We start from the raw sequence: 23,877 nt of genomic DNA on the forward strand, positions 1-23,877 counted from the left end.
CGGGAGGGCCTCCGACCCCTTCTTCTTTGTCGCCGTCCCGTCGCCCACCGAACCACGCCCCAAGAACCTTAAGGTATAATTTACTTACTCCACATGCATTGCTCTAGCTGCATGTATACCATGAATCTAGGATGTGGTTCAAAGAGGAAAGGAGTGGGGGAAAGTACTGGGAAAAGTTGTATATAGCATGAATCTAGGACGTGGTTCAAAGAGGAAATGAAGGGGGAAAGTTGTATAGCATGAAACTAGGACGTGGTTCAAAGAGGAAAGGAATGGGGGAAAGTAGTGGGGAAAGTTGTATCGCATAAATCTAGGACATGGTTCAAAGAGGAAAGGAAGGGGCGAAAGTACTAGTTCAAAAAGGAAAGGAAGGGACAAGGCTGTAGAGTTTGAGCAGGACTAGATTTGCTGCGCTCACATAGGGAAAGGTGTCTAAAGATAACAAAACTGGGACCAACACAAATATGCTCCTTGGTTGTTTATTCTTTGTTGCAACATACTGTGCATGACCACAGTACATCAGTAGATGCACATGGTGCTGGTGCGTCCACTGTCCCGTGTAACTCATTAGTTCTTGTTAATCTAAGGACCTGTTTGGTTAAAAACTCCCTAGTCCCTACCTGCTTGGTTCCATGGACTAAACATGGACTAGGGGTTATTAAATGACATGCTAAAAGACCATGTTACCCCTAGTAATGAACTAATAGAGACAAGGTGTGATGCGTGGCAGGGGCAACTGTTGGAAAAAGTCCCAAAAAGACTCCCTCAGAGTCTTCTTTCTTTAGTCCCAAATGCCCACTTTTAGTCCCTAAAAGTCCCTCCTGTTTGGTTTATATGGGACAGACACGGAGTTTTTTAAGTCCCTACACCAAAATTCCCTGTAAACAAACACCCTCTAATAATGTCGCTGGAAAATTGATGCAATGCCACAGTTAAAAGCAAATTACATGTTTAACAAATTTTATTGTTAATATAATCTCTATGTTAATATTAATCAATTCCACCGTTTGAGAAATGCTATTGTCTTGCTTTCTTTCCCATTCAGATAAGGTAGATGCTTCTTTTTGTTGGCTTCTGTGTCATCCACCGTTATTGACCACTAATTGTTTCCTTTGCACCTCTGTGTAAATAGGGTTATCTACTTCACCTCGTTGCCATTGTGACCTTTTGTTGCACTGCACAAAACACTTTTGTTTTAAGAGTGTTTTGTGCAGTTCAATCAAAATGTCACACTGACAATGTTGCTTGATTGCTTGATCTTAGTGGAACTGCACAAGAGGAGATCTTACTTCCTATCCGTTAAGGCGAATTTGGTTCAGATCTTCTTCTTGTGAGTTGTTTGAATTCCGCATCATGAGAGGTCAGTACTAGCCTTCTTTCACATGATTCTGCAGTGTGCTTTCATATGTTGTGCTACTTGTACGATGATGTTGCTTGATTTTAGTGAACTGCACAAATGGAGACAAGACTTCCAATCTGTATGTGCACCGTAATATCCCATTAAGGTAAGATAAGGATATTTCACAACTGTTGGCCTGTATTTTGCCACTTTCATCAGAAAATTAAGTTTAGTACTATACTTGTACTCCCTAATTGACATGCCAAATCTTACATTGAATGCGAAGCTTGTCTGTTATTGAACCAAGTGATGAAGGGGAAGAACAAGCGGAAGAAAAACAAAAATCAACTCCCGGTGCTTTAATGAAGCACTGGAACTATGATGACACAAGTAATGATATAGTTTTGCATCTTAATTTATTGCTATGGCTGGAACGAGCAATTGTTTTGCCACTGATTTGATGCCACTCTTAATGTAATATGTAATTATCTCAACTTGTGCAAACAGGGATCTTCTTTAAAGATGCCATATATTTTAGTGGAACTGCACAAGAAGATGTTGAAACATTAAACTAATCGAGGAGTATATAGTAAGCATGGCCACCACCATAGATAGCAATAGATGGTTCCGGAGATGTGCTTCATCTGTATGCTCTACACAATAAGCCTCCTGACAAAGGTTGGTACTCGCCCACTGATTTCATCCATATGATTGAGCTTTGTCATCTCTATTGGTGTTGTGCTACTGTTTAGATACTGTCATGAAAAAGTGGTATTGTCCTTGAGAAGTGCTTCATCTGTGTTGTTTTAAATATTTCCTTTCCTTTTTTGAGCAAACAGGGATGCTAGCATTTAGTAGTCCTCTTGTCTTTGCACAACAGGATCATCTTCCTCAGAAGAAGAATATGGAGTACGTGAAGTGACTAGTTCCGATTATGCCAGGATGAAGAAGCCCTGTCTATCTTCTCATCAAAAGGAGCAGTTGAAGGATGGTTACATTACTCCCCACAAGACCAAACTAACTTTAGCTCAAAAGGACTGACAAATCTCCATCTTTTTGCTGTGATGCGCGAGTACAATGTTGTTCTAGGATTCTTTCTGGTGAGTTCCATTTTTCTAAAAGTGTGCTCTACATGGACCATGTATGTGCCTGTTGAAACTGTCAATGCATAGTACAATTTGCTTTATACTAATCACTTTTTTGTATTTGTGCAAACAGGGGTGCTCAGCTTGATTTCAATGGGAACTGCACAAAATGTTCATGAATACATCGAATCATTCATTTCCACCACAAGAAAGGAGGTGCCGATAAGTTCAAGGCGTTGCAACATATAAGGGCGAAATCATACAAGCTACGTTTGAATTTGGTTGATTTTGGTGGAACTGCACAAAAAGAACAGCTGGTTTATTTAGCACGAGGTGCCATGTCAATGTCCGAACTGATGGCAAACCCTGCCCATTCCACAATCGTAGGCATTTGACATTTTGGAGCAGGACAACCTTGTCAAATTTTGCTCATTGATTTTAGCAAGACATGCGTTTGATATTTTCGAATGGGACGCCCTTTGCTGTCAGTAGCGTCGATCAATTTTTTTTCTTTATTCGTTAATTATGAAGTAAATATTGCCTCTGACATGTAACTCGATGAGATGCATAATCATCGATTGTTTTGCATGTTCTCTATGAATTGCCAGGCCTGTGTGTTTGATTGCAATGTACAAAAACGCTAAAAAGCATCTCAAACTCTTTGTACACCTTCTGTTCCTTTTTACTTTGCACATTGTGAAAGTGCATACTTTTTTGTATACGGTTGGTCAAAGTAGAGATACTTTGACTGCAGACAAAACTTGTATACAGACTAGAAAGGACTGGAGGGAGTACATGTGAAACTGCTGCAAACGAGGTGATCACCTTGGGAATAATGCTAGTACGTATTGTTTTGCATGTTCATCCAATGCCAGTGATACAGAAATTCGAACTAATCGAAATAAATTCATTCATACACGGTCGGATTTCATATAAACATGCTGGATTTCATTACATTTCATACATTCTTCAAATAAAAAAGGGTCCGCTGGAGGTATAATTAATTAACTGAAACTACCCACCTGTGTCCCGCTGAGCCGAACAGAAGTTTTAGTGACTTAATTGCAGGTGCAGTTGCATAACTGACATGTGGCATGTTGGGCCCACGTGTCAGTCAGCCAACTGCACCAGCAGTTAAGTAGAAGCACCGTTCTTCTCCAGCGCAGCTCTCCGACTCCACGTCGCCGCCAAGAAGCAAACTGGCCGTCAATGGTCAATCCGCCTAGCTTGGCTTCAACCAGAGGGTAGAAACGGTGGCCTTACTTGGACCCGAGCGGCGGCGACCTGCCGTGTTCTAGTCTTCCTCGTTTTTCTGTGTGGCGCGGCCTCATTGGCAGTGGGGTGGGGCCTCGGGCGGAGCCGGCGATGTCCTCTGCCTCGTTGTTGGCGGGGCGGGGCCTTGACGGAGCCGGCGGTGTCCTCTGCCTTGTTGTTGGCGGGGCGGGGCCTCGGCGGAGCCGGCGGTGTCCTCTACCTCGTTGTTGGCACCACGGGGCCTCAGTGGAGCAGAGCCTCGTCGACGCCAGTGGAGCGGGGACTCGTCGGAGCCGGCATTGTCCTCTGCCTCGTCCTCGGTCTCACCAAACAGCGCCTCGCCCGCTTCATCGCCTCTTTGCTAGCCTCTTTGTAGGCGGCCGCAGCCTCCACCACCTACATGCGGTACCGCCAGCGCTCAAGGCGGCCCTTGCGGGCGGAGCGGTACGAGTCGAGTAGCGCCTCCTGCTCCGCCCGCTCCGAGACGATTTGCTCCTCCGCCTGCAGGTGCTCCTCGAGGAGATGGTGGTTGTAGGCGGTGTCGGCCTGCGCCTCTTGGAACTTCTCCTCACGCATCTGCCTCACCCTGTCCATATATTCGGCACAAGCCTCGCCGATGGTCATGGTGCAATGCACCGGCGAGGATGGCGTGGAGGAGGGGGTTGGCGCCGGATTGTCGACTACCATGTTCTCCATTGGGACGTCGTCGTCCTCCGGCTGCCTGCCGGCTAGCCGGTCGGCGGCAATGGCTGCCATCTTCTTGTGGTCCGTCGTCCGCCCGTTCCGAAGAGCGCTGGAGCGCGAGGAAGCCATGGTGGGCAGTAGTGGTGTGGACAGGAGAAAGGGAACGGATGCGGATGACTGCGGCTATGGCCGGTGCAGCAGTTTATATAGCAATGGTGGGCGGGCGGAGGGACGGACATGTGGCGCCGGAGTAGAAGCCTCAGCAATCGTGTATCATTAATGTGGGCGGCAGATGGACGAACGGATGGCACTTGTGTCGTTTGAAGGCAGAGCAATCGCCTGCACCGGGAAGCGGGGAGGGCGGCGCTGACTGTTTCGGACGGAAAGCGCGCGCGGGCGAGGAGATGACTTTACTTGGAGAGGATGACAATGGGGACCCACCAGGTCCATAGCCTCACGTACGCAAGTGCCTTCTTATTTTATATATATATATATATAAAAACTATAATTTATTTTGCTTCCTCCTGGTTTCCTGACATCACGGTCCCACACCATTGTCAACCTATGTAGTACTCCCTCCTTTCCGGTTTACAGGGCTTATCTCGAAATTTTAGTTTTTCCATTTTATAAGGCTCAATTTGGTTGTTCCCCATCACATGTTCAGACTTCAAGGTGCATTAAATCATTGCATGCAAGTATTCAGAGAAAACTGACCAATGCATGCATGCATTGCAATTAATGCATTCGTAAACATACTTTTTTGAGGAAAACAGAAGCATTAATTGGGTGCTTTTGCAAACTATAAAAAATATTTCACCACTCATCATCTATCTTGGTTGGTGAGATTTTTGAATTGAGCCTTATAAACCAGAAAGGAGGGAGTAGTCAATAAACGAGAGAATTGCACAAGAAGCGGCCGACAGCTGGGACCAAGCAGCTCGAGCAGTATTTGTGTTTTGGAGGTGTGAGCACTACAGAGTTTTTCGATGTTTAGCCCAGATACTAATTTTTCTCCTGTGAACAACAACGAAAACATCGCTGCAGGTATTAACTGGGCGGGTTGTGGCCCGTCTAGCCCAGGCCAGATATTCAGCCCAGATATTAAAAAAATTTCAAGCTGAAAATGGCTAGCCCAGCTATACTTTTTTTAGGAATACGTGGGCAAGGTCAAGTTGTTATTCTCCGTCCCGCTGGGCTGCAAATCTTTTCTAGGAGGGATGCATTAGGCTTAACAAGAAAATGGGCTTTAAGAAATAATAAATAGTTGGATGTAATTATAAAAACTGGGCAGTAACTATAAAAAATGCACCAAACACGTGATTACTTTATAAAATATTATTTTTGGATAATCAAAATTTTAATTTCATTAATTGTTGCGAGCGCAATGTTTCGTTGGATTTTTACGTGATATAAATTTATATTGAAATTGTATTTAATCTGACTAGAAATTTCAGAACAAAAATATTTCGGATCCCATCAACCTCTGGTCTTCTTGCTCCAACCGCCCAAAGCAGCGCCGGTCGTGCCGCCTGCTCCTACCTCCCATGGCCGGTTGTGCTGCCGCGGAGGCCTCACCACCCCCTACTACTCCCACCGCTGGCCAGGCCATCCCTCCACTCACCCACACCCCCTGTTATTCTGCGGCGACGGCAACGCGGCCGAACCAGTGAACCCTTGTACTCCTCTCCGCGTGTGCATCCACTACCGCGTCTTCCCCGGCTCCGCGTCGTCCCCTTCCTAGGCCTCGCCGTCGTCCACCGTCCTGGTGCTCTCGGCGCGGCGTGGTCAACGTGGTCAAGGAACAACTTCCATCGGACGTGGACTGTACGTGGAGAGGCTGACAGCTGGGTCCACGGCAGCTGCAAGGAAGTGCCTCCTTATTACGCGCAAAATAATTATTGCTCCACCTGACAGTGGGGACCCACCGGACGGGCCACTGTATTTCGTGAAAAAATGATTCGCCCCCTGACTGCTGGGACACACGAGCTACATCTTCGCATGCAAGGAAGTGCGTCCGGGAAAAAAATGATTCGCCCCCCTGACAGCTGGGACCCACCAGCTACATCTTCGCACGCAAGGAAGTGCGTCCGAAAAAACGATTCACCCCCCGACTGCTGGGACCCACCAGCTACACCTTCGCACGCAAGGAAGTGCGTCTGGGCAAAAAAAATGATTCGCCACCCTGACTGCTGGGACCCAGCAGCTACACCTTCGCACGCAAGGAAGTGCGTCCGGGCAAAAAAATGATTCGCCCCCCTGACTGCTGGGACCCACCAGCTACATCTTCGTAGGCAAGGAAGTGCCTGACAGTCGGGACCCACCTGGTTGAAGCATACGTAGCGTTGTCATTCTGGTCACGAACATGTATGTACATACTGGTCATAGTAGAGGCGCGCGCGTAGCATGTACACGTACGTACAGCGGCCAAGGTGCAAGAAAGAAAATACAGCCACGTATGTGTACATACGGACAGGGTCTCGAACACCTACTCGCGCATACGTACGGTCAGGGCTCGTGTACATGGCTGGGTTGGAATGGAGAAACAGCGTCGTCGTCGTGTTCATGGGGAGGCAACGGAATGCGTTGTGTTCATGGGGAGGCAACGGAATGCATTGTGTTCATGGAGAGGCAATGGAATGCGTCGTGTTCATGTGGAGGCAACGGAATGTGTCGTGTTCATCGGGAGGCAACGGAACGCGTGGGAGCCAACCGGCTCACTACTAGGAATAGGCCTACTAGTGGCACACCAGTTTTGCTTACTAATGGCGCACTACTGGTACCATGCCTAGAGGTGCGCCATTACTATCTGACTTAGTAATGGCGCACCACATAGAAGTGCGCCATTAGTAATAATTTATTTTCAATTTTAAAAAAAAAACAATTTTTTTATTAATCTCGGGTAAATATGCTTAATCTCAGGTCAAATCGCACTCTGTGGTCAAACTTCCCAAAAGGTCACCCATCCTCACAATACTCCAACCCAAGCACGCTTAACTTCAAAGTTCTATCCAACCCTAGCACCAGCTCACTTCACAGGCACTTGTTGATATATCTAGCATATCAATCCTATTAAACCTTGTTGATGTTTAGGACTTTGTTCATGTTCATGAGTGTGATGAAATTTTGAAAAAATATTTCAAACTTCCGTTCATATTACGTATCATATTTTGAAAAATAAATTCCGAAAAAAAATCGAAACTAAATTTTTTCTATTACTAGTGGCGCACCTAGCATACGGTGCGCCACTAGTAAGTTTGAAATTTTTTGAATTTTTTTGCCTCCAGATCTTAAAAGCCCCGTAACTTTTTTTGTTAGGTTTTTGAGGATTTTGAAAATGTTTAATTCGGATGTAACTTTTCGAGTAGATGATTTTTCATATAGAAAACTTTTTAATCCGAGTTCGTATGCAAAAGTTATGCCCATTTTACAAATTCCAGAGAGATTTTGCAAATAAAGTCGAAATTCATATTTATAAATTTTCCCAACAACTAGACCACATATCACATGGGAAACTTATTTTCTTTTATTTTTTGACATTTTCATCATTTTCTTTTATTTTTTAAAAAACTGAAAAGGCGGTCCAGGGGGTGCATGCGAGGGAATTTTTGGGCCAAGTTAGTAATGGCGCACCGTGGGAATGGTGCGCCATTACTAGTTGAACTAGTAATGGCGCATCACTCCCACGGTGCGCCATTACTAGTTTTCAAAAATTATTAAAAAATGAAAAAAAAAATTACTAGTGGTGCGCCATTACTAGTTTAACTAGTAATGGCGCTTAACTAGTAATGACGCACCACTTCCACAGTGCGCCATTACTAGTTTTAAAAAAATAAAAAATAAAAAAAATTACTAATGGCGCACTATGGATGTGGTGCGCCATTACTAGTTTAACTAGTAATGGCGCACCACTCCCACAGTGCGCCATTACTAGTTTTGAAAAAAAATAAAAAAAAATCTTGTTACTAATGGCGCACCATGGATGTGGTGCGCCATTAGTATTTGCACACTAATGGCGCACCAACACATGGTGCGCCATTAGTATATAGTAGTGGCGCACCACATGTCTGGTGCGCCATTAGTGTCAATTTCATCTATAGCCCTTTTCCTAGTAGTGGTTGGGTCGGAACGGAATGCGTGGTCGTGTTCATCGGGAGGGCTTGGACGGAACAGGCGATGGAAATAAGGCCTGGCGTACCGCACAATAGAGGAAAGAGACCTCCTACGTTCGGAATAGGGTCCTATTGATCGGGAGGGGTGTGGCGTACCGCAAAACGGAGGAAACGGACCTCCTACGGTCGAAACGGGGGTCATGTTGATCGGGAGGGGTGTGGCTTACCGCAAAGCGGAGGAAACGGACCTCCTACGGTCGAAACGGGAGTCCTGTTGATCGGGAGGGGTGTGGTGTACCGCAAAACGGAGGAAATGGACCTCCTACGGTCGAAACGGGGGTCCTGTTGATCGGGAGGGGTGTGGCGTACCGCAAAACGGACGAAACGGGGGTCCTGTTCATCGGGGGGTGTGGCGTACTGCAAAACGAGACTCCACGGGATACTGTTCATCTCCACCGTCGACCTTCTCCCGCCTCCACGGGCTATCGTCGACCTCCTCCAGCCTCCACGGGCTCCTGTTCATCCAGCCTCCACCGCGCGCTACTCCACCGGTTACTGTTCAACCACCCCTCCACCGTCTACTATTCATCCAGCCCTCCACACCACGGGGTCCTATTCAACCACCCCTCCACGGGCACCCCTCCACCGTCTACTGTTCATCTCGCTCTCCACCACACCATGGGGTCCTGTTCATCCAGAGGCAACGCCACTACTCACTGTTTATCCAAACCCCTCCCCCCCCCAACGCTCACTATTCATCCCAGAGGCAACATCGATCGGCTTCAGTTAGCAGCAGTAGCAAAGGAATCGCTCGATCGGGTTCAGTTAATATCCGTCGACCGATCGCTCGGGTTCAGTAACGCGTAGCCTGCAGTGTAATCGCTCAGGTTCAGTTAGAGCCCAACGCCTCGCTCGGGTTCAGTTAGAGCCAACGCCTCGCACACACACGCGTACGTGTACGAGATAAATATGCATCGCTCGGCCCCCGACCTCCCACCGTAACCGGGAACTCCCCAAAATTTCCCCCCCCCCCCTCGCTTCTACCACGGTTTTTTCCGTCATGGACGGTCCAAAGAATGTCATGCAGCTGCGTCTCCGGCCCGCCCAGGACGAAAAGCCCATTTTCTGTCATGATTTTTTGTCATAGAAGTAGGAGCCCACCACATCTATGATGATACCGGGTTTTGTCACAATTATCGTCATAGAAGTGTCATATGTATGGTAGAAAAAAAATTGTTCGGCCCAAAATGTCACGGATGTGTCTTTTTTTTGTAGTGCTTCTTAACAGGCTGATATCTTCCGTAGCCCAAAACAGCGCTGAGCTCCCTTGAACAAATTAATGAGTTCCTCCATACTTCCTGGAGGAGAATCGGCTGGCCATAAAGCATTTGCGGTGTTTCTCATTGCTTTCCACGCTCATTCATGCACCTTCGATAGCTCCTGTAGCAGGTCACCCTGAAATCCGGAAACCTCTTCTTCGGGCCACCCAGTCAGCACACCTACAGCAATAAACGTGTTAGGATTCGCATTAGCGATCTGTGCGGAAGTAAGTTAAAAGGCATACTGAATATGCCGCCTCTCAACTTTCGGTTCTCCTTTAAGGCGTCCGCCAGTTGATCCCACATGTCTTTTAGCTCTTCGCCTAGCTGGGTGTTGGCGTCCTGCAGCTTATTCTTTTCATTCCTGGTCCGTGTTAGTACACGCTGACCAGTGGCCTCTTGCCTTTCAGCATGTTGTTTAGCCATTTGTGCGGCCTTCAGTTTCTCTTCCAGCTGACCCGGTGATCCTGCCATCGTACATACAACGGTGTTTATTTTACTGGCACATGATCATATTTTCCACGCACGAGGGGACATTACCAGTCGGTGCCTCCTTGGACTTCACCAGTTCGGCGGTAACAGTAGTTAACTGGGTCCAAAAGATTTCCAGCTCCTGAGACAGCATGTTGTTCTTCTTTGTGAGTACCTGATTGTACAAACAATCCTTAAAATCAGTTGCTTCAACTGTTTTCAAGTCTCGGGGGCTACTGGTACATGATTATTAAATCTACGTAGTACGATCTTACCTGCTTGTCTTTTGAAAGCTGGTAAGTGTCCCTAGTAAGCCCATCCCGAGCAGCCTGGATGTATGCATCCGTCGACCTGAAGGCATTGAATGCCTCTTTCGTAAAGTTGGGGTCGCGCATAGCGGCCCTCCAGCGCCGATGGTTCATCGCACTCTCTACTTCGGAGTTGGTGACGGACACATTATCTGAATCTTCGGAGAGAGGACAATCCGACATTACACCCGCATCAACTCTAGCCCTCGAGGCAGGGGCCGGGTCGGATTAGTGGACGTATGTCCGGCGACGTCTCCGGATACAGTTCGGCGAACACTCTTCCTAAAATATGGTGCAGTAAGGAACGTTATAGTTCGGTACGATTGTCATGGGGCACAGTAAAAACCATACCTCTTCGACGAAGGCTGGACAGTGTCGTCATCTGCCCTTCTCTTCGAAGACCCACCTCGCACGGGCTCCCCCCCCCCTTTTATGGGATACCTCTGGTAAGGAGTGGCGAGACGAACGCCGTCCCTTTAAAACACAAGACAGTGAAGTGGGTGAAGCACAGTGAGAAACCTCTTTTTGAGGGGACGTCTTCAGGGTACTTACGTGGGAGGAAGGGAGAAGGCCGGGGTAATCGGCTATAACGGCCACTTCCGTGCCATCATAACTCGCTTGATAGAAAACCCCCTCCTTGAGCTCTACGGATATATCCGGATCCTCTCCGAATCTGGGATCCAGGTCCCGATTATGGTCCTCCGGCTGCGAGGTGGGGCTATAGATCTCCATGACAACTTTCCTCCATTCCTGTCAAGAAATGGTCGGGTTAAGTTCAGCTAGGTACGGCTCAGGAGGAGTATTAAGTAGAATTAATGAGCGAAGGCTCACCGAGCTGGGTGGGTTGTACATGGAAAAGCCATCTAGGCACTTAAGGCGAGTGAATTCCTCTTTCTCCCCCTTAAAAAGATCAGCCAGCATGGCGGCCAAGGCGGCGAAGTTGTCCAGACCCTTGCATCTGCATCATGGTGCGTCGTATTGTTCGTTATAATGCCACATCGGGAGTCCTCTGGATTGGAGTGGTTGAACGCCCCGCGTTATCGAAATTTCCATTACCTCAATAATGGACAGTCCAGATTGGGCGAGTGCCTTTATCTTGTCCATTAGCCACTGAACCTCCGCACTGTCTTCCTCCTCAAGGCTTTGGGGGCACCAGCTGTGGTGCTTCTTTAACAGAGCATTGGAAAATGTGGGTAGGCCTCATCGGATAGGACGACATCTTTCAATATAAAACCACTCCGAGGGCCACTCTTTGGATGCCTTCTTTGGAGTGCCGGATAGGTATCCTGCCCCGGCTATACGCCACACTTAGGCGCCGCCCACCTCGAATATGGATCCCTTTTGGGAGTGAGGGACGAGGCAGAAGAGCTTCCTCCATAATTCAAAATGGGCCTCGCAGCCTAGGAACAGCTCGCAAAGAGCGACGAAGCCCGCGATGTGCAGAATGGAGCCTGGCGTAAGGTTGTGCAGTTGGAGGCCATAGTACTCCAGGAGACCTTGGAGGAAAGGATGGATTGGAAATCCAGCGCCTCTTAATAAAAAGGAAATGAAGCACACTCGCTCCCCTTCTAAAGGATTGGGGAAATTTTCTGCCAAGGCTTCGCCAGTAAAAGAGGTTAATCCCGCCCGAACAGGGACTAGATCCGCAGGGGGGAGATATCCCTGCATCTGGATCTTGGTCAGCTGGGCGTGGGATATAGAATAGCTCTCCCAATCGCCTTTTTGCGGGCCATGGTGGCGGGAAGAAGAACTAGGAGCGCTGGCCATGTTTGCGTGGTTTCTTGTGGCAAGCTCTGAGGATTTTCTGCCTGGTATGGAATGGCACTTGAGATTCAATCTCCTTAACTAGGCGCCTTCCCCGCACGGCCCGGGTGTTATGTGTAAAAATGCTTGGACCCTTCATATTCATCTGACATGTGGGAGCTGGAGCGGCGATGGCGCAGAAGACGAAGGATATAACATCTAATGTAAAGCCGAAGACCGATGACCGAAGACCGAAGATGTAAAACTGAATACAGTCCTTTGGTTCAGATGCTTGGAGATCTGCGAAGGAGGAACCTGCCTTGCAATGACGAAGACAATTTGCGCGTCGGACACGTCATCATTAAAGACTGGTTCGGGGGCTACTGGGGGAGTCCTGGATTACGGGGTCCTCAGGCGTCCGGGCTATGCAACATGGGTCGGACTAATGGGCCGCGAAGATATAGGATAGAAGACTCTCCCCCGTGTCCGGATGGGACTCTTCTTTGTGTGGAAGGCAAGCTTGGCGTGCGGATATGGATATTCCTTTCTCTGTAAACCGACTTTGTACAACCCTAGCCCCCTCCGATGCCTATATAAGCCAGAGGGTTTAGTCTGTAGAGGCAATCATAATCATACAGGCTAGACATCTAGGGTTTAGCCATTACGATTTCGTGGTAGATCAACTCTTGTAACCCCTATACTCATCAAAGTCAATCAAGCCGGACGTAGGGTATTACCTCCATCAAGAGGGCCAGAACCTGGGTAAACATTGTGTCCCCGTCTCCTGTTACCTTCGATCCTTAGACGCACAATTCGGGACCCCCTACCCGAGATCTGTCGGTTTTGACACCGACACCTGTACCTTCGGGATGAGGGTGATGATCCCGTAGTTCAACCGTGAGAGGTCCAAAACACCCTGGGCCAGCTCATGGAAGAGTGCCATAATTTCCTCCTTAATGGAGGACCAGAAGGTCTGGAAGAAGCGCACCGAAAGACCACCAGGCCCAGGGGCCGACGCGGGATTCATGCCCTTAATGATCGCTCCCACCTCGGCCTCCTCAAATGCAGCGAGCAACGCCCTATTCTCTGACACTTTGCCCTTCATCCCAAATGGACTCCACGAGGGCGATCCCCAACTGGGGCGGCCAGCAAATAGATTCTTGTAGAATCCGTCTACGTGATCCCGGATTTCTCTGGGGTCCTGCAACAGCTGATCCCCATCCCAAAGAAGCAGGATGGTGCACCTATGTCGACGGCCACTCATGATAGCCTGAAAGTAGGCCGTGTTGGCATCATCAAAGAGGACCCAATTAAAGGATCCCCGTTGGCGCCAGTATTCCTCCTACTTCCGGTAGATCTCCAAAGGGTTGTTCAATGGAGACAAGTACGTACTCTAAATGTCTATCTCGTTCTAGGTACATATTACTACATGCTCTTTTGTCTCTGAGCAGTTTTTGGTCCACGTCTGGTACGTATTACTACATGCTCTTTTGTCTACATGGCATATGTTTTTTTCTTCAATTTCCTGATAGCTACCAGTGTTGGCTTTTTTAGACTCTGAAACATATCGAACAAGAGGTACTACCGGCTTCCTTTTCGGATCATGCTAACACTATTTATACATCAGTTCAGGTAAGAGTCGATGACAAAGAGGATAGAGAAAATTTGGACTCCGAGCAGAAAGAACAAGAGGTATCTACTTATGTAGCTGCTCGGTTTCTTATTTGATGCCTGTAATATCGGCCCTCTTGTTCAAATTCCCTTCTTTGTTTTGTAGCCCCACTCCCATGACGATGACAACCATCTCGTCCCCCACCTAATGGAAAGCAGCGTTGACAGTGCTAGCACATCTCCTCGGTTGCCTGAGCGGCAATGGACATGGAGGCAGTGGGTGTGCTTTGCTTGCCTCAACTCGGGCAGCAGCAGTTTCGCTGCACCTGCCACAACAAGTTCTAACCACTTTGGCGCTTCAGGACAGGGGATTGATCAAGCCGCAAAGGATGATAAATAATGAGGTTGCCCAACCCTGGTTAAACTGCAATACTAGTTTTCTTAAGATTTGTTATTAAAATTGCTTGTTATTCCTGAAAAATACTTGGTCTGTAATAATTAGTATTGTATGCTGATAAGGCAAAGCAAAAGAGATGAATCAGGCCCAGAAATCTCACACCAATATGGCAGAGTTCACGATCTATGGACAGCGGGTTTCCTGGCTTTGCTAGAATCCTATTTTTCAATTTTCCTACTCGACTTTGTTGAGACTTGTTATTTCTATTGAATTCATGGTTACATACAGCCAAGGTTCAATATTGAATTCGTCCTACCGATACTGAAGCTCAGGCTATACTACTGTATTATCAGGATGGATTCCTAATGTTGGCAAGGCATAGAAAATGAACCTCAAACCAATCTGGCAGAGTTCATGATCTACATGCAGCTAGCAAAATAGATGATGCAAGTCAAGACCCAAAATAGATCTGCATGACAGAAGACCTCATGTATCGGATGGCGTAACGACCGGCAACGAGGGCGGCGCGTGGGGACTCGGCTCAGAGCGGCGAGATGGCGTATGATGAGGGGTGTCGAGCCGTTGGAGGCGCCGGCGGCTGGGACGACCACCGCTTGCCGCGTGGGCCGAAGTCGGCGTGCGCGTTGTTTGCCGTCCGACAGGGCTGGCCGACGCAGATGAGAGGGGGCAGGGGAGAATCTGCGATGAATGGGCGTTGTGGTCGGGTCAGGAGATGGCGGCAAGAGTGGATCAAAGAAGAGAAACATGAGAGAGAGAGAGAGATGAACCTGCGGGTCATCGCATCCGGCGTTCCCAGTGGCGGCTCTGAAGGGGACACTCTCGGCCCTGGATGCCACGGTCTTCAGCTCCGGACGCCAACCGGTCGCGGGAGAGGAGAGCCACGCTCTCCTGCCTTATGCACGCGAGGACCACGATGACGATGACGGGACATGTATGGCCGGGATCGGTAGGCAAGGTGAAGGAGACGGCGGCAGCGTGGGGAAGCAGACGGCGACGGCGGCAGGCGGGGGCTGCTACTTCTCCGAAGGAGGGGGCTGTGGGAAGGAGAAGAGGCGGGGCGGGGAGGATGGCTGGCGGCAACAGGGAGGAGAGGAGAGCGGGCGGGAGCGGGAGGGAATCGGCTAGGGTTCCAGCGCTAGCTCTCATTTTGTTATTGGATATTTTTCCAAGCAGGTGAAATGACAAAAATGCCCTCGGCGGGGCAGTCAATTTACACGCGGTGGCAGGCTGGAGGCCACCCTATTCATTGCGACAGTTTCTGCCTCTAATCCGACGGCCAAGGTCAATCCGGAGCGAGATCAGATGGACGAAATCGCATCAAGGAATCGATCCGACGGCCACTAGTGCCTGAGCTCTGAAAGCGCTTGTAGGGCGCTTGGTTTCTTGTTTTAGGATGCTCTGAGGGACACACCCCTGCCACTCACCGGTCACCACCCCTATACAATACCACACTGATCGGGATTAGCTACAACGCGCTGTGTAGTTGTTATAGCTAGTGGTCAAGTCTACGCGTGCGTGCAAGTGAGGCTAACCCGGTGGCAGGCTTGCGATGACTGGTGGAGGGTTCGCCGTGGCCGATGCCCCGTCGGGCGACTACGGCGGCGGCATAACCTTCTCCGTCGTGGTCACCTGCCTCATGGCAGCCTCCGGTGGCCTCATCTTCGGCTACGACATCGGCATCTCAGGTACCGGCCTCACAAGTGTATGCAATTCTGCCGAGATGTGTCTTTCTCTAATCTCTATGCATGTACGTACATCGGTGATAATGTTTGGTCGATCAGGGGGCGTGACGGCGATGGAGTCATTCCTGGAGGAATTCTTCCCGGGCGTGCTCCGACGGATGGCGGCGGCGCGGCGGGACCAGTACTGCGTCTACGACAGCCACGTGCTCACGGCGTTCACGTCGTCGCTGTACCTGGCGGGGCTGGTCGCGTCGCTCGCGGCTGGCCGGGTCACCAGGGCAGTCGGGAGACAGGCAGTCATGCTAGCTGGCGGCGCGTTCTTCTTCGCCGGCGCCGCCGTGAACGCCGCAGCGGTGAACATCGCCATGCTCATCGTCGGCCGCATGATGCTCGGCTTCGGCATCGGCTTCACCAACCAGGTATGTTTTGTATTCATAACAGCTGATCTGTATCTGGAACCAGTACAGAATTTTTGGAACTGTATAAGTAGAAACAACGAGCTGGTTGCCGAATTTCAAGAAAATCACAATCTGTTTGGCCCTTTAAACTGTATAAACTCGACCAGATTGTTTACTCTATTGAAGATTTGGTCTAATTTAAATGTTTTTTCAAACAAGCGACAGTTTATTAGGTGGCTAACTCGGTGCCTAAGTATAGTACTCCCTTCATTTTTATATACAAAGCCACAAACTCAAATTACAGGTACCAAAATAAAAATTAATGTGTGCTTTACATGCCAAATTATTTTCTCAATTACCGGGTTAATTAATAGGATGCATGCACATTAGAGGAAATTGAGTGGCCAGAAGGGAGGAAGTTGTTGAGCGTGTCATTATCATCCACTACATGCATGCTAGTAATTAAACCATGGATTAATAGTATGAGAAAACATCATTAATATTTGCCTTGATTACTGTTGGTGGCCTTGTATAGATGCAAAATGTGTTTTTTATAATGGCCTTTTATAAAAAAAATGGAGGGAGTATTGTTTCTACTCCCTCCGATCCAAATAAATTGTCGCATCTTTAGTAAACTTATTTTGATGTGTGGCGAATGAGCCACCTAATAAAGTGAAAGAAAACCTAGACCTGAAAAACCTGAATGTGACAACAATCTACCCAACTGAAGTGATACATCTCTATATATTGTCGTGGCTCCTGATTTTGATGTGTGGCGATTGATCTACATAGAGTGATAAATAAAGCTACTCACCCACCTATCAGATAAAGCTCCCAATGAGACAATAATAGTTCTCTATGTATTGCCCTCACTTTCAATGTAATTTCACTGAAATTTCAGTAATTTCAACAATATTCAGTCAAAATATTTCAACAATTTCAGCAGTAAACATAAGTTCTGAAACTGAGATTCAAAACATATTGCCTGCCTAAACAAGGATTCGCAATTGCATAGAAAAAAGGTTTCATAAAGGGGGTGACTATGGTCCCTCAAAAAGAGGGGTGGGGTGGCTATGGCTTGGTGGGAATTATCTTGGTAGGAGGGCGTAATTCCACACATCTTCTATATCAATATATATATCTGTATCTGTATCTATCTATATCCATCTATATCTCCGCAACTCGCTCTTTTATATTGCTGAAGCGAGTCTCACCAACCGAGTTTGCACAGTTCAGCAAATTCGTAAGTTTACCTTCCATGGTCTATACTCATCAATTCCATAATTTAGTGCATATAGGGTTTTCTCAAAAGTCAAACTCTACAAGTTTGAACCAAGATTGTATAGCAAAATATCTACATCCAGAATACCGACTACTCCCGGTGTATCTCATTAGATACATCATAAGATGTATTTTTATAGTGTATACATACTTGGTATGGTAGGTATAAATAGTTTTTCCTCTGAACTTTATCAATGTTTGTAAAGTTTGACTTAAAAAAATGCACCACATTATGGAACGAAAGGAGTACTTGCAATTTACTTCTACCACTCTTACTTAGAATCGCTGCCTAACAATCCCGGATGGAGGGAATAATATTGTAGTAGTTCGTCAATCTACATAAACTCGAAGCAAATACAAAAGGTTGACTGAAATTCACTCGGATCCTCTAGCAACTACCGGATTGTATTTGTTGTGTTGAACTCGGACCTTGCCGAGATGAATGAATAAAACAAAACCCATTCTAACTCAAAAAAAGAGACTGAAATGCAATGTATTTTCTTGATGATTATATGCTTTAGCTATGCAGGCATTTAAAGTTATAACCCACTTTAATTAAGAGGTCAACATTTCGGATGGTCCAAGGAGAAACCACGTACCGTGAAGTCCTACAGCCGTTCACATGTCATGCAGATTAGTAGAAAGGTGGTAGCTGGCTGGGCCCTTTGCTTCGTTTGTCCGCTGCCTCCCCTGGTTAGCTAGGGCAAGTGGCTAGTTTTGACCCAGAGGGTGTTTGTTTACAGGGATTTATTGGTCTAGGAACTTAAATAAGTCCCTATAAGTCCCATCTAAATCAAACAGGAGGGACTTGTAGAGACTTAAAGTGGACATTTGGGACTTATAAAATAAGACTCTTAAAGAGGGACTTATAGGGACTTATAGATGTAATATGGTCTTATAAAGACTTATAAGTCTCAGAAACCAAACAGATAGGGACTTTTTAGGGACTTGGGACTTATAAGTTAAGACTAAAAAAAGTCCTAAGACTTATGAACCAAACAGGGCCTCAACCCATCGCTCTCGTGTTACTCAAATTGAATAGTGGATAGGATGTCGCGTTTCATCTTTTGTTCAGACTTCAGTGGTTAAGGTGCAACATTCTGCTCGTGCAGGCACGCATGGGTGAGTCAAGCATCTCACTTTCCTTCGTTGGGCGGGCGTTGTGGTAGGTTGGTGATAGCTCCTCCTATGTTTCTGTCGTCCGTGCAGAGCTACTCGTCCATTGCCTACATCACATGTCGCACGAATATAATGGTCGACCCGAAGTCGATTACTATTAGGACACACTGACTAATCCGCACGTACTCTCTCGGAGGGAGTACTAATCGCTTGCGTCCTGATTAATAACTACGCTTCACGTGTGCGATGTACGAACAAATGCACCATGTGACGTGACCGTGGCAACTCATGACAGGCGGCGCCGGTGTACCTGGCGGAGACGGCGCCGGCCAAGTGGAGGGGCGCCTTCACGACGGGGTTCCAGCTCTTCCTCGGCATCGGCAACCTCGCGGCCAACCTCACAAACTACGGCGCCGCGCGCATCCCGCGGTGGGGCTGGCGGCTCTCCCTCGGCCTGGCGGCGGTGCCGGCGGCCGTCATCCTCGTGGGCGCCCTGCTCATCCCGGACACTCCCAGCAGCCTCATCGTGCGCGGGCGGGTGGAGCAGGCGCGCGCCGCGCTCCGCCGTGTCCGCGGCCCCACGGCCGACGTGGACGCTGAGCTGGAGGACGTGGCCCGCGCGGTCGAGGTGGCGCGCTCCAACGAGCAGGGCGCGTTCCGGAGGATCCTCAGGAGGGAGTACCGCCCCCACCTGGTGATGGCCGTGGCCGTGCCGCTCTTCCAGCAGCTCACCGGGGTCATCGTCATCGCCTTCTTCTCGCCGGTGCTGTTCCAGACGGCCGGGTTCGGGAGCAACGCCGCGCTGATGGGCGCCGTCATTCTCGGCGCCGTCAACCTCGGCTCCGCCCTCGTGTCCGTCGCCACGGTGGACCGCTACGGTCGCAGGCCGCTGTTCTTGGCTGGTGGACTCGTCATGATCATGTGCCAGGTACAACAAACACGGAAAGGGAACGCATGCTTTCGGTTTCCACGTCGTGATTCTGACAGTTCGTTTGCTGCTGCCTTTGATTAGGTTGCGGTTGCGTGGATCATGGGGTCGCAGATCGGCCGTGACGGCGAGTCCGCGATGGCGAGGAAGTACTCCGTCGCGGTGCTGGCTCTGACATGCGTGTTCTCGGCGTCGTTCGGGTGGTCGTGGGGTCCCCTGACGTGGGTGATCCCCGGCGAGATATTCCCGGTGGAGGTCCGGTCGGCGGGGCAGGGCATCAGCGTGGCCGTCAACCTCGGCGCCACCTTCGTGCTCACGCAGACGTTCCTCTCCGTGCTGTGCAGCTTCAAGTACGCCACGTTCATCTACTACGCGGCCTGGGTCGCCGTCATGACAGCCTTCGTGGTGGCATTCCTGCCGGAGACCAAGGGAGTGCCCCTGGAGGCCATGGGCGCCGTCTGGGCGCGGCACTGGTACTGGGGACGCTTCGTCAAGGTGCAGCAGCCGCCCAAGAACACCGACGCGCTCATAAACTGACGACGTTTAGCGCCTTTGTCATCGTGGCAAAGATGGGTATGGGTGTGGCTTTGATCTCCGTACCCGTACGTGTTTGTGTCTGTGTGTTCGTGTGTGGGTATATGGAGCCGCAGTGCTGCTTGTGGAAAGATTTGTGTTTCTTTTTTCTTTTCGTTTTCTTTTCTTTTGTGGAAAAATGATTGTTGTTTCGTGCTGTTGTAGTACGTCCATTCGTCATTCCGGATTGAATAACATTCGTTGTCTGCGCTAGCAAGAAGAAAATGACACATACAAGAAAATGGACTCATCAAGACTTGTTTGAGAGTTACAAATGACTGTAAAACCAAGGTTTATTTCCCATAACAATTGTTTGAGTGTCAAGTTCATGTGACTAGTTTGCTATCCATTGTGCTTGGCTGACTAATGCTCCAAGTTCATGTGACTAGTTTGCTATCCATTCGATTCCTAGCGCAGGGAAGGAGAGTTTGAGGAGGCGGAGCTCCTAGACATAATGGCGAGGCGCGGGGCGATCAGTGGCCGCAGCGAAGGCGAAGGAGACTAGGGATAGCCATGGCAGAAGAAGCTTTGAGCTACGATTGTGGTGGCTACTACAGTGGGCGAGAGGGCCTTCGCCTAAGATACCCGCCGGCGGTACCTGAAACTAAGTAGCCACCGCTCCTCCTTCCCGCGACGCGCCCACGCGCGCCGGGGGGGGGGGGGGGGGGGGGGGGGACCCTAGCCGCCGCTCCTCCCTTCCCCCTCCCACCTCTCCCTCCCCCGCCGCCGCTGGCAGGCGTTGACGGGCAAAGCCCGGTCGGCGCGGCGGTGGCGGGGCCTTTCCCTCCTCCTCTGCCTTCGGGGTTCGTCGCGGGGCGGAGCTCGCGGGTGGCGACGCTGGGATGCGGCAGGGCCCAGCGGCACGGCGCTGGTGGTGCGGGGCGGCGGTGCGGCCGTCTGGTGGCGGCGCGGTGGCGGTCTGAGCCCCGGTGGAGGTGCGGCGGCTGCTGGGTGGTCCGGCTCAGGTGGCGGCGCGCTGGTGGGCGCCTGGCCAGATCCGCCCGGATCTGGCGCCTGTGGTCCGGCTGGCGACGCAGGGGCTGGAGGGAGCTCGCCGGAGCTCCCGTGTGCTGCCGGTTGGCGGCGTCTCGTGCGGGGCAGCGGGAGGTTGTGGCGGCCGGCATCGCGTGATGGTGGTTGCATGTCCAGCCGGGGGATCTCGAGCTCCCTGTTGGATGGCGCGGGCTGCGCTGGCCTTGGTCTGCGGTCGGCTGCCTCCTCCTTCCCGAGGAGGCAGCGGGGTGGTGGTGCCCTGGGAGGTGTGTGGCCGGCGACTCCGACGCGTGGAGCTCGCCGAGCGGCGCGGGTTGGGCAGTGGCCGGGGTGGTCGCTGCTCCGGTTGTGGATGGTTCCACGGTGGCTTGGCAAGTCGGCTTTGGCGACGGCTGACTCGTCCTGGCGTCGGTTTGTCCGTAGGCGGCTTGTATCGGCCTTTGATCCCCCCTCCGTGTCGTCCGGTCGCTATGTTCGGCGAAGGGCTGGCCTTCTCTCTGCTGCGGTCCATCGCTTGTCTCGCGCCCGGTGCGCAGGTGCGAGCTCGTCTCGCACATAGTGCCGCAGGACTAAGCTCGTCTCGCGCACAATGCTGCAGGACTGCCTCGTCTCACGCACGGTGTTATGGAACCGAGCTCGCCTCGCGCCCGGTGCTGCAGGACGGGTCGATGGAGGCCAGATGGCCGACCTATTGGGTCTCGACGCTGGGGGTTGCCCAGGGGTGCGAAAGGTGGGACCTTTCTGCTTGTCTCTTTGGTTGGGATAGCGGCAGGTCTCGGCTGAGGTGGTGTCAAGGTCTTGGATGTCGGGCGGTGACCCTGGTGGTGGTTGCGCGGTGCTCTCGGGCGGAGGCCGTGGCTTGGTGCTGCCCGGTGGCCATGGCTGTGTGGGCGGCATGGCCGCCGGGGTGCGGCGTTCGGTGGCAGTGAGTTTTGACTGGGGTGAAACCCTGTTCTATCTTCGGACGGACCGGCAGCGGCGGAGCTCGTTCCCTTCTTGAAGGCGTCGTCGCGGCTCTCATTACTCGTCGTGCAGCTCCGGGGGAAACTCTAATCCTCGGATTGGGCGGTGGCGGTGCTACCTCTTGAGCACTGTGTTGGTTTTCCCCGAAGAGGAAGGGATGATGCAGCAAAGTAGCGTAAGTATTTTCCTCAGTTTTGAGAACCAAGATATCAATCCAGTAGGAGGCTACGTGCGAGTCCCTCGTACCTGCACAAAACAAATAAATCCTCGCAACCAACGCGAATAGGGGTCGTCAATCCCTACACGACCAGTTACGAGAGTGAGATCTCATAGATATGATAAGATAATATTTTTGGTATTTTGTGATAAAGATGCAAAGTAAAATAAAGGCAAAGTAAAAAAGTAAAGGAAATAACTAAGTAGTAGGAGATTAATATGATAAAGATATACATGGGGGCCATAGGTTTCACTAGTGGCTTCTCTCGAGAGCATAAGTATTCTATGGTGGGTGAACAAATTACTGTTGAGCAATTGACAGAATTGAGCATAGTTATGAGAATATCTAGGTATGATCATGTATATAGGCATCACGTCCGAGACAAGTAGACCGACTCCTGCCTGCATCTACTACTATTACTCCACTCATCGACCGCTATCCAGCATGCATCTAGAGTATTAAGTTAAAAACAGAGTAACGCCTTAAGTCAGATGATATGATGTAGAGGGATAGACTCATGCAATATGATGAAAACCCCATCTTGTTATCCTCGATGGCAACAATACAATACGTGCCTTGCTGCCCCTACTGTCATTGGGAAAGGACACCACAAGATTGAACCCAAAGCTAAGCACTTCTCCCATTGCAAGAAAGATCAATCTAGTAGGCCAAACCAAACTGATAATTCGAAGAGACTTGCAAAGATAACCAATCATACATAAAAGAATTCAGAGAAGATTCAAATATTATTCATAGATAGACTTGATCATAAACCCACAATTCATCGGTCTCAACAAACACACCGAAAAAGAAGATTACATCGAATAGTTCTCCACAAGAGAGGGGAGAACATTGTATTGAGATCCAAAAAGAGAGAAGAAGTCATCTAGCAAATAACTATGGACCCGTAGGTCTGAGGTGAACTACTCGCACTTCATCAGAGAGGCTATGGTGTTGATGTAGAAGCCCTCCGTGATCGATGCCCCCTCCGGCGGACCTCCGGAACAGGCCCCAAGATGGGATCTCATGGATACAGAAAGTTGCGGCGGTGGAATTAGGTTTTCGGCTCCGTATCTGATCGTTTTGGGGTACGTAGGTATATATAGGAGGAAGGAGTACGTCGGTGGAGCAACAGGGGGCCCACGAGAGTGGAGGGCGCACCTAGGGGGGTAGGCGCGCCCCCCTACCTTGTGGCCTCCTCTTTTGTGTCTTGACGTAGGGTCCAAGTCTCCCGGGTCTTGTTTGTTGAGAAAATCACGTTCCTGAAGGTTTCATTCCGTTTGGACTCCGTTTGATATTCCTTTTCTTTGAAACCCTAAAACAGGCAAAAAACAGCAATTCTGGGCTGGGCCTCCGGTTAATAGGTTAGTCCCAAAAATAAT

The 23,877-nt window shown here is 49.7% G+C and overlaps 1 protein-coding gene across 1 annotated transcript; it reads left to right on the plus strand.

Annotated features, from left to right (window-relative positions):
- The first annotated feature begins 15,777 nt into the window (after positions 1-15,777).
- On the plus strand, positions 15,778-20,625 carry LOC123189399 (sugar transport protein MST1). The gene is made up of 4 exons (XM_044601810.1): positions 15,778-16,026; positions 16,123-16,442; positions 19,117-19,749; positions 19,834-20,625. The coding sequence occupies exons 1-4, from the start codon at positions 15,891-15,893 to the stop codon at positions 20,284-20,286; spliced, it is 1,542 nt and encodes a 513-aa protein (XP_044457745.1). The 5' UTR covers positions 15,778-15,890; the 3' UTR covers positions 20,287-20,625.
- Positions 20,626-23,877: the final 3,252 nt, after the last annotated feature.

The sequence above is a fragment of the Triticum aestivum genome, chromosome 2A (assembly GCF_018294505.1).
Source record: "Triticum aestivum cultivar Chinese Spring chromosome 2A, IWGSC CS RefSeq v2.1, whole genome shotgun sequence".
Lineage (NCBI taxonomy): Eukaryota > Viridiplantae > Streptophyta > Magnoliopsida > Poales > Poaceae > Triticum > Triticum aestivum.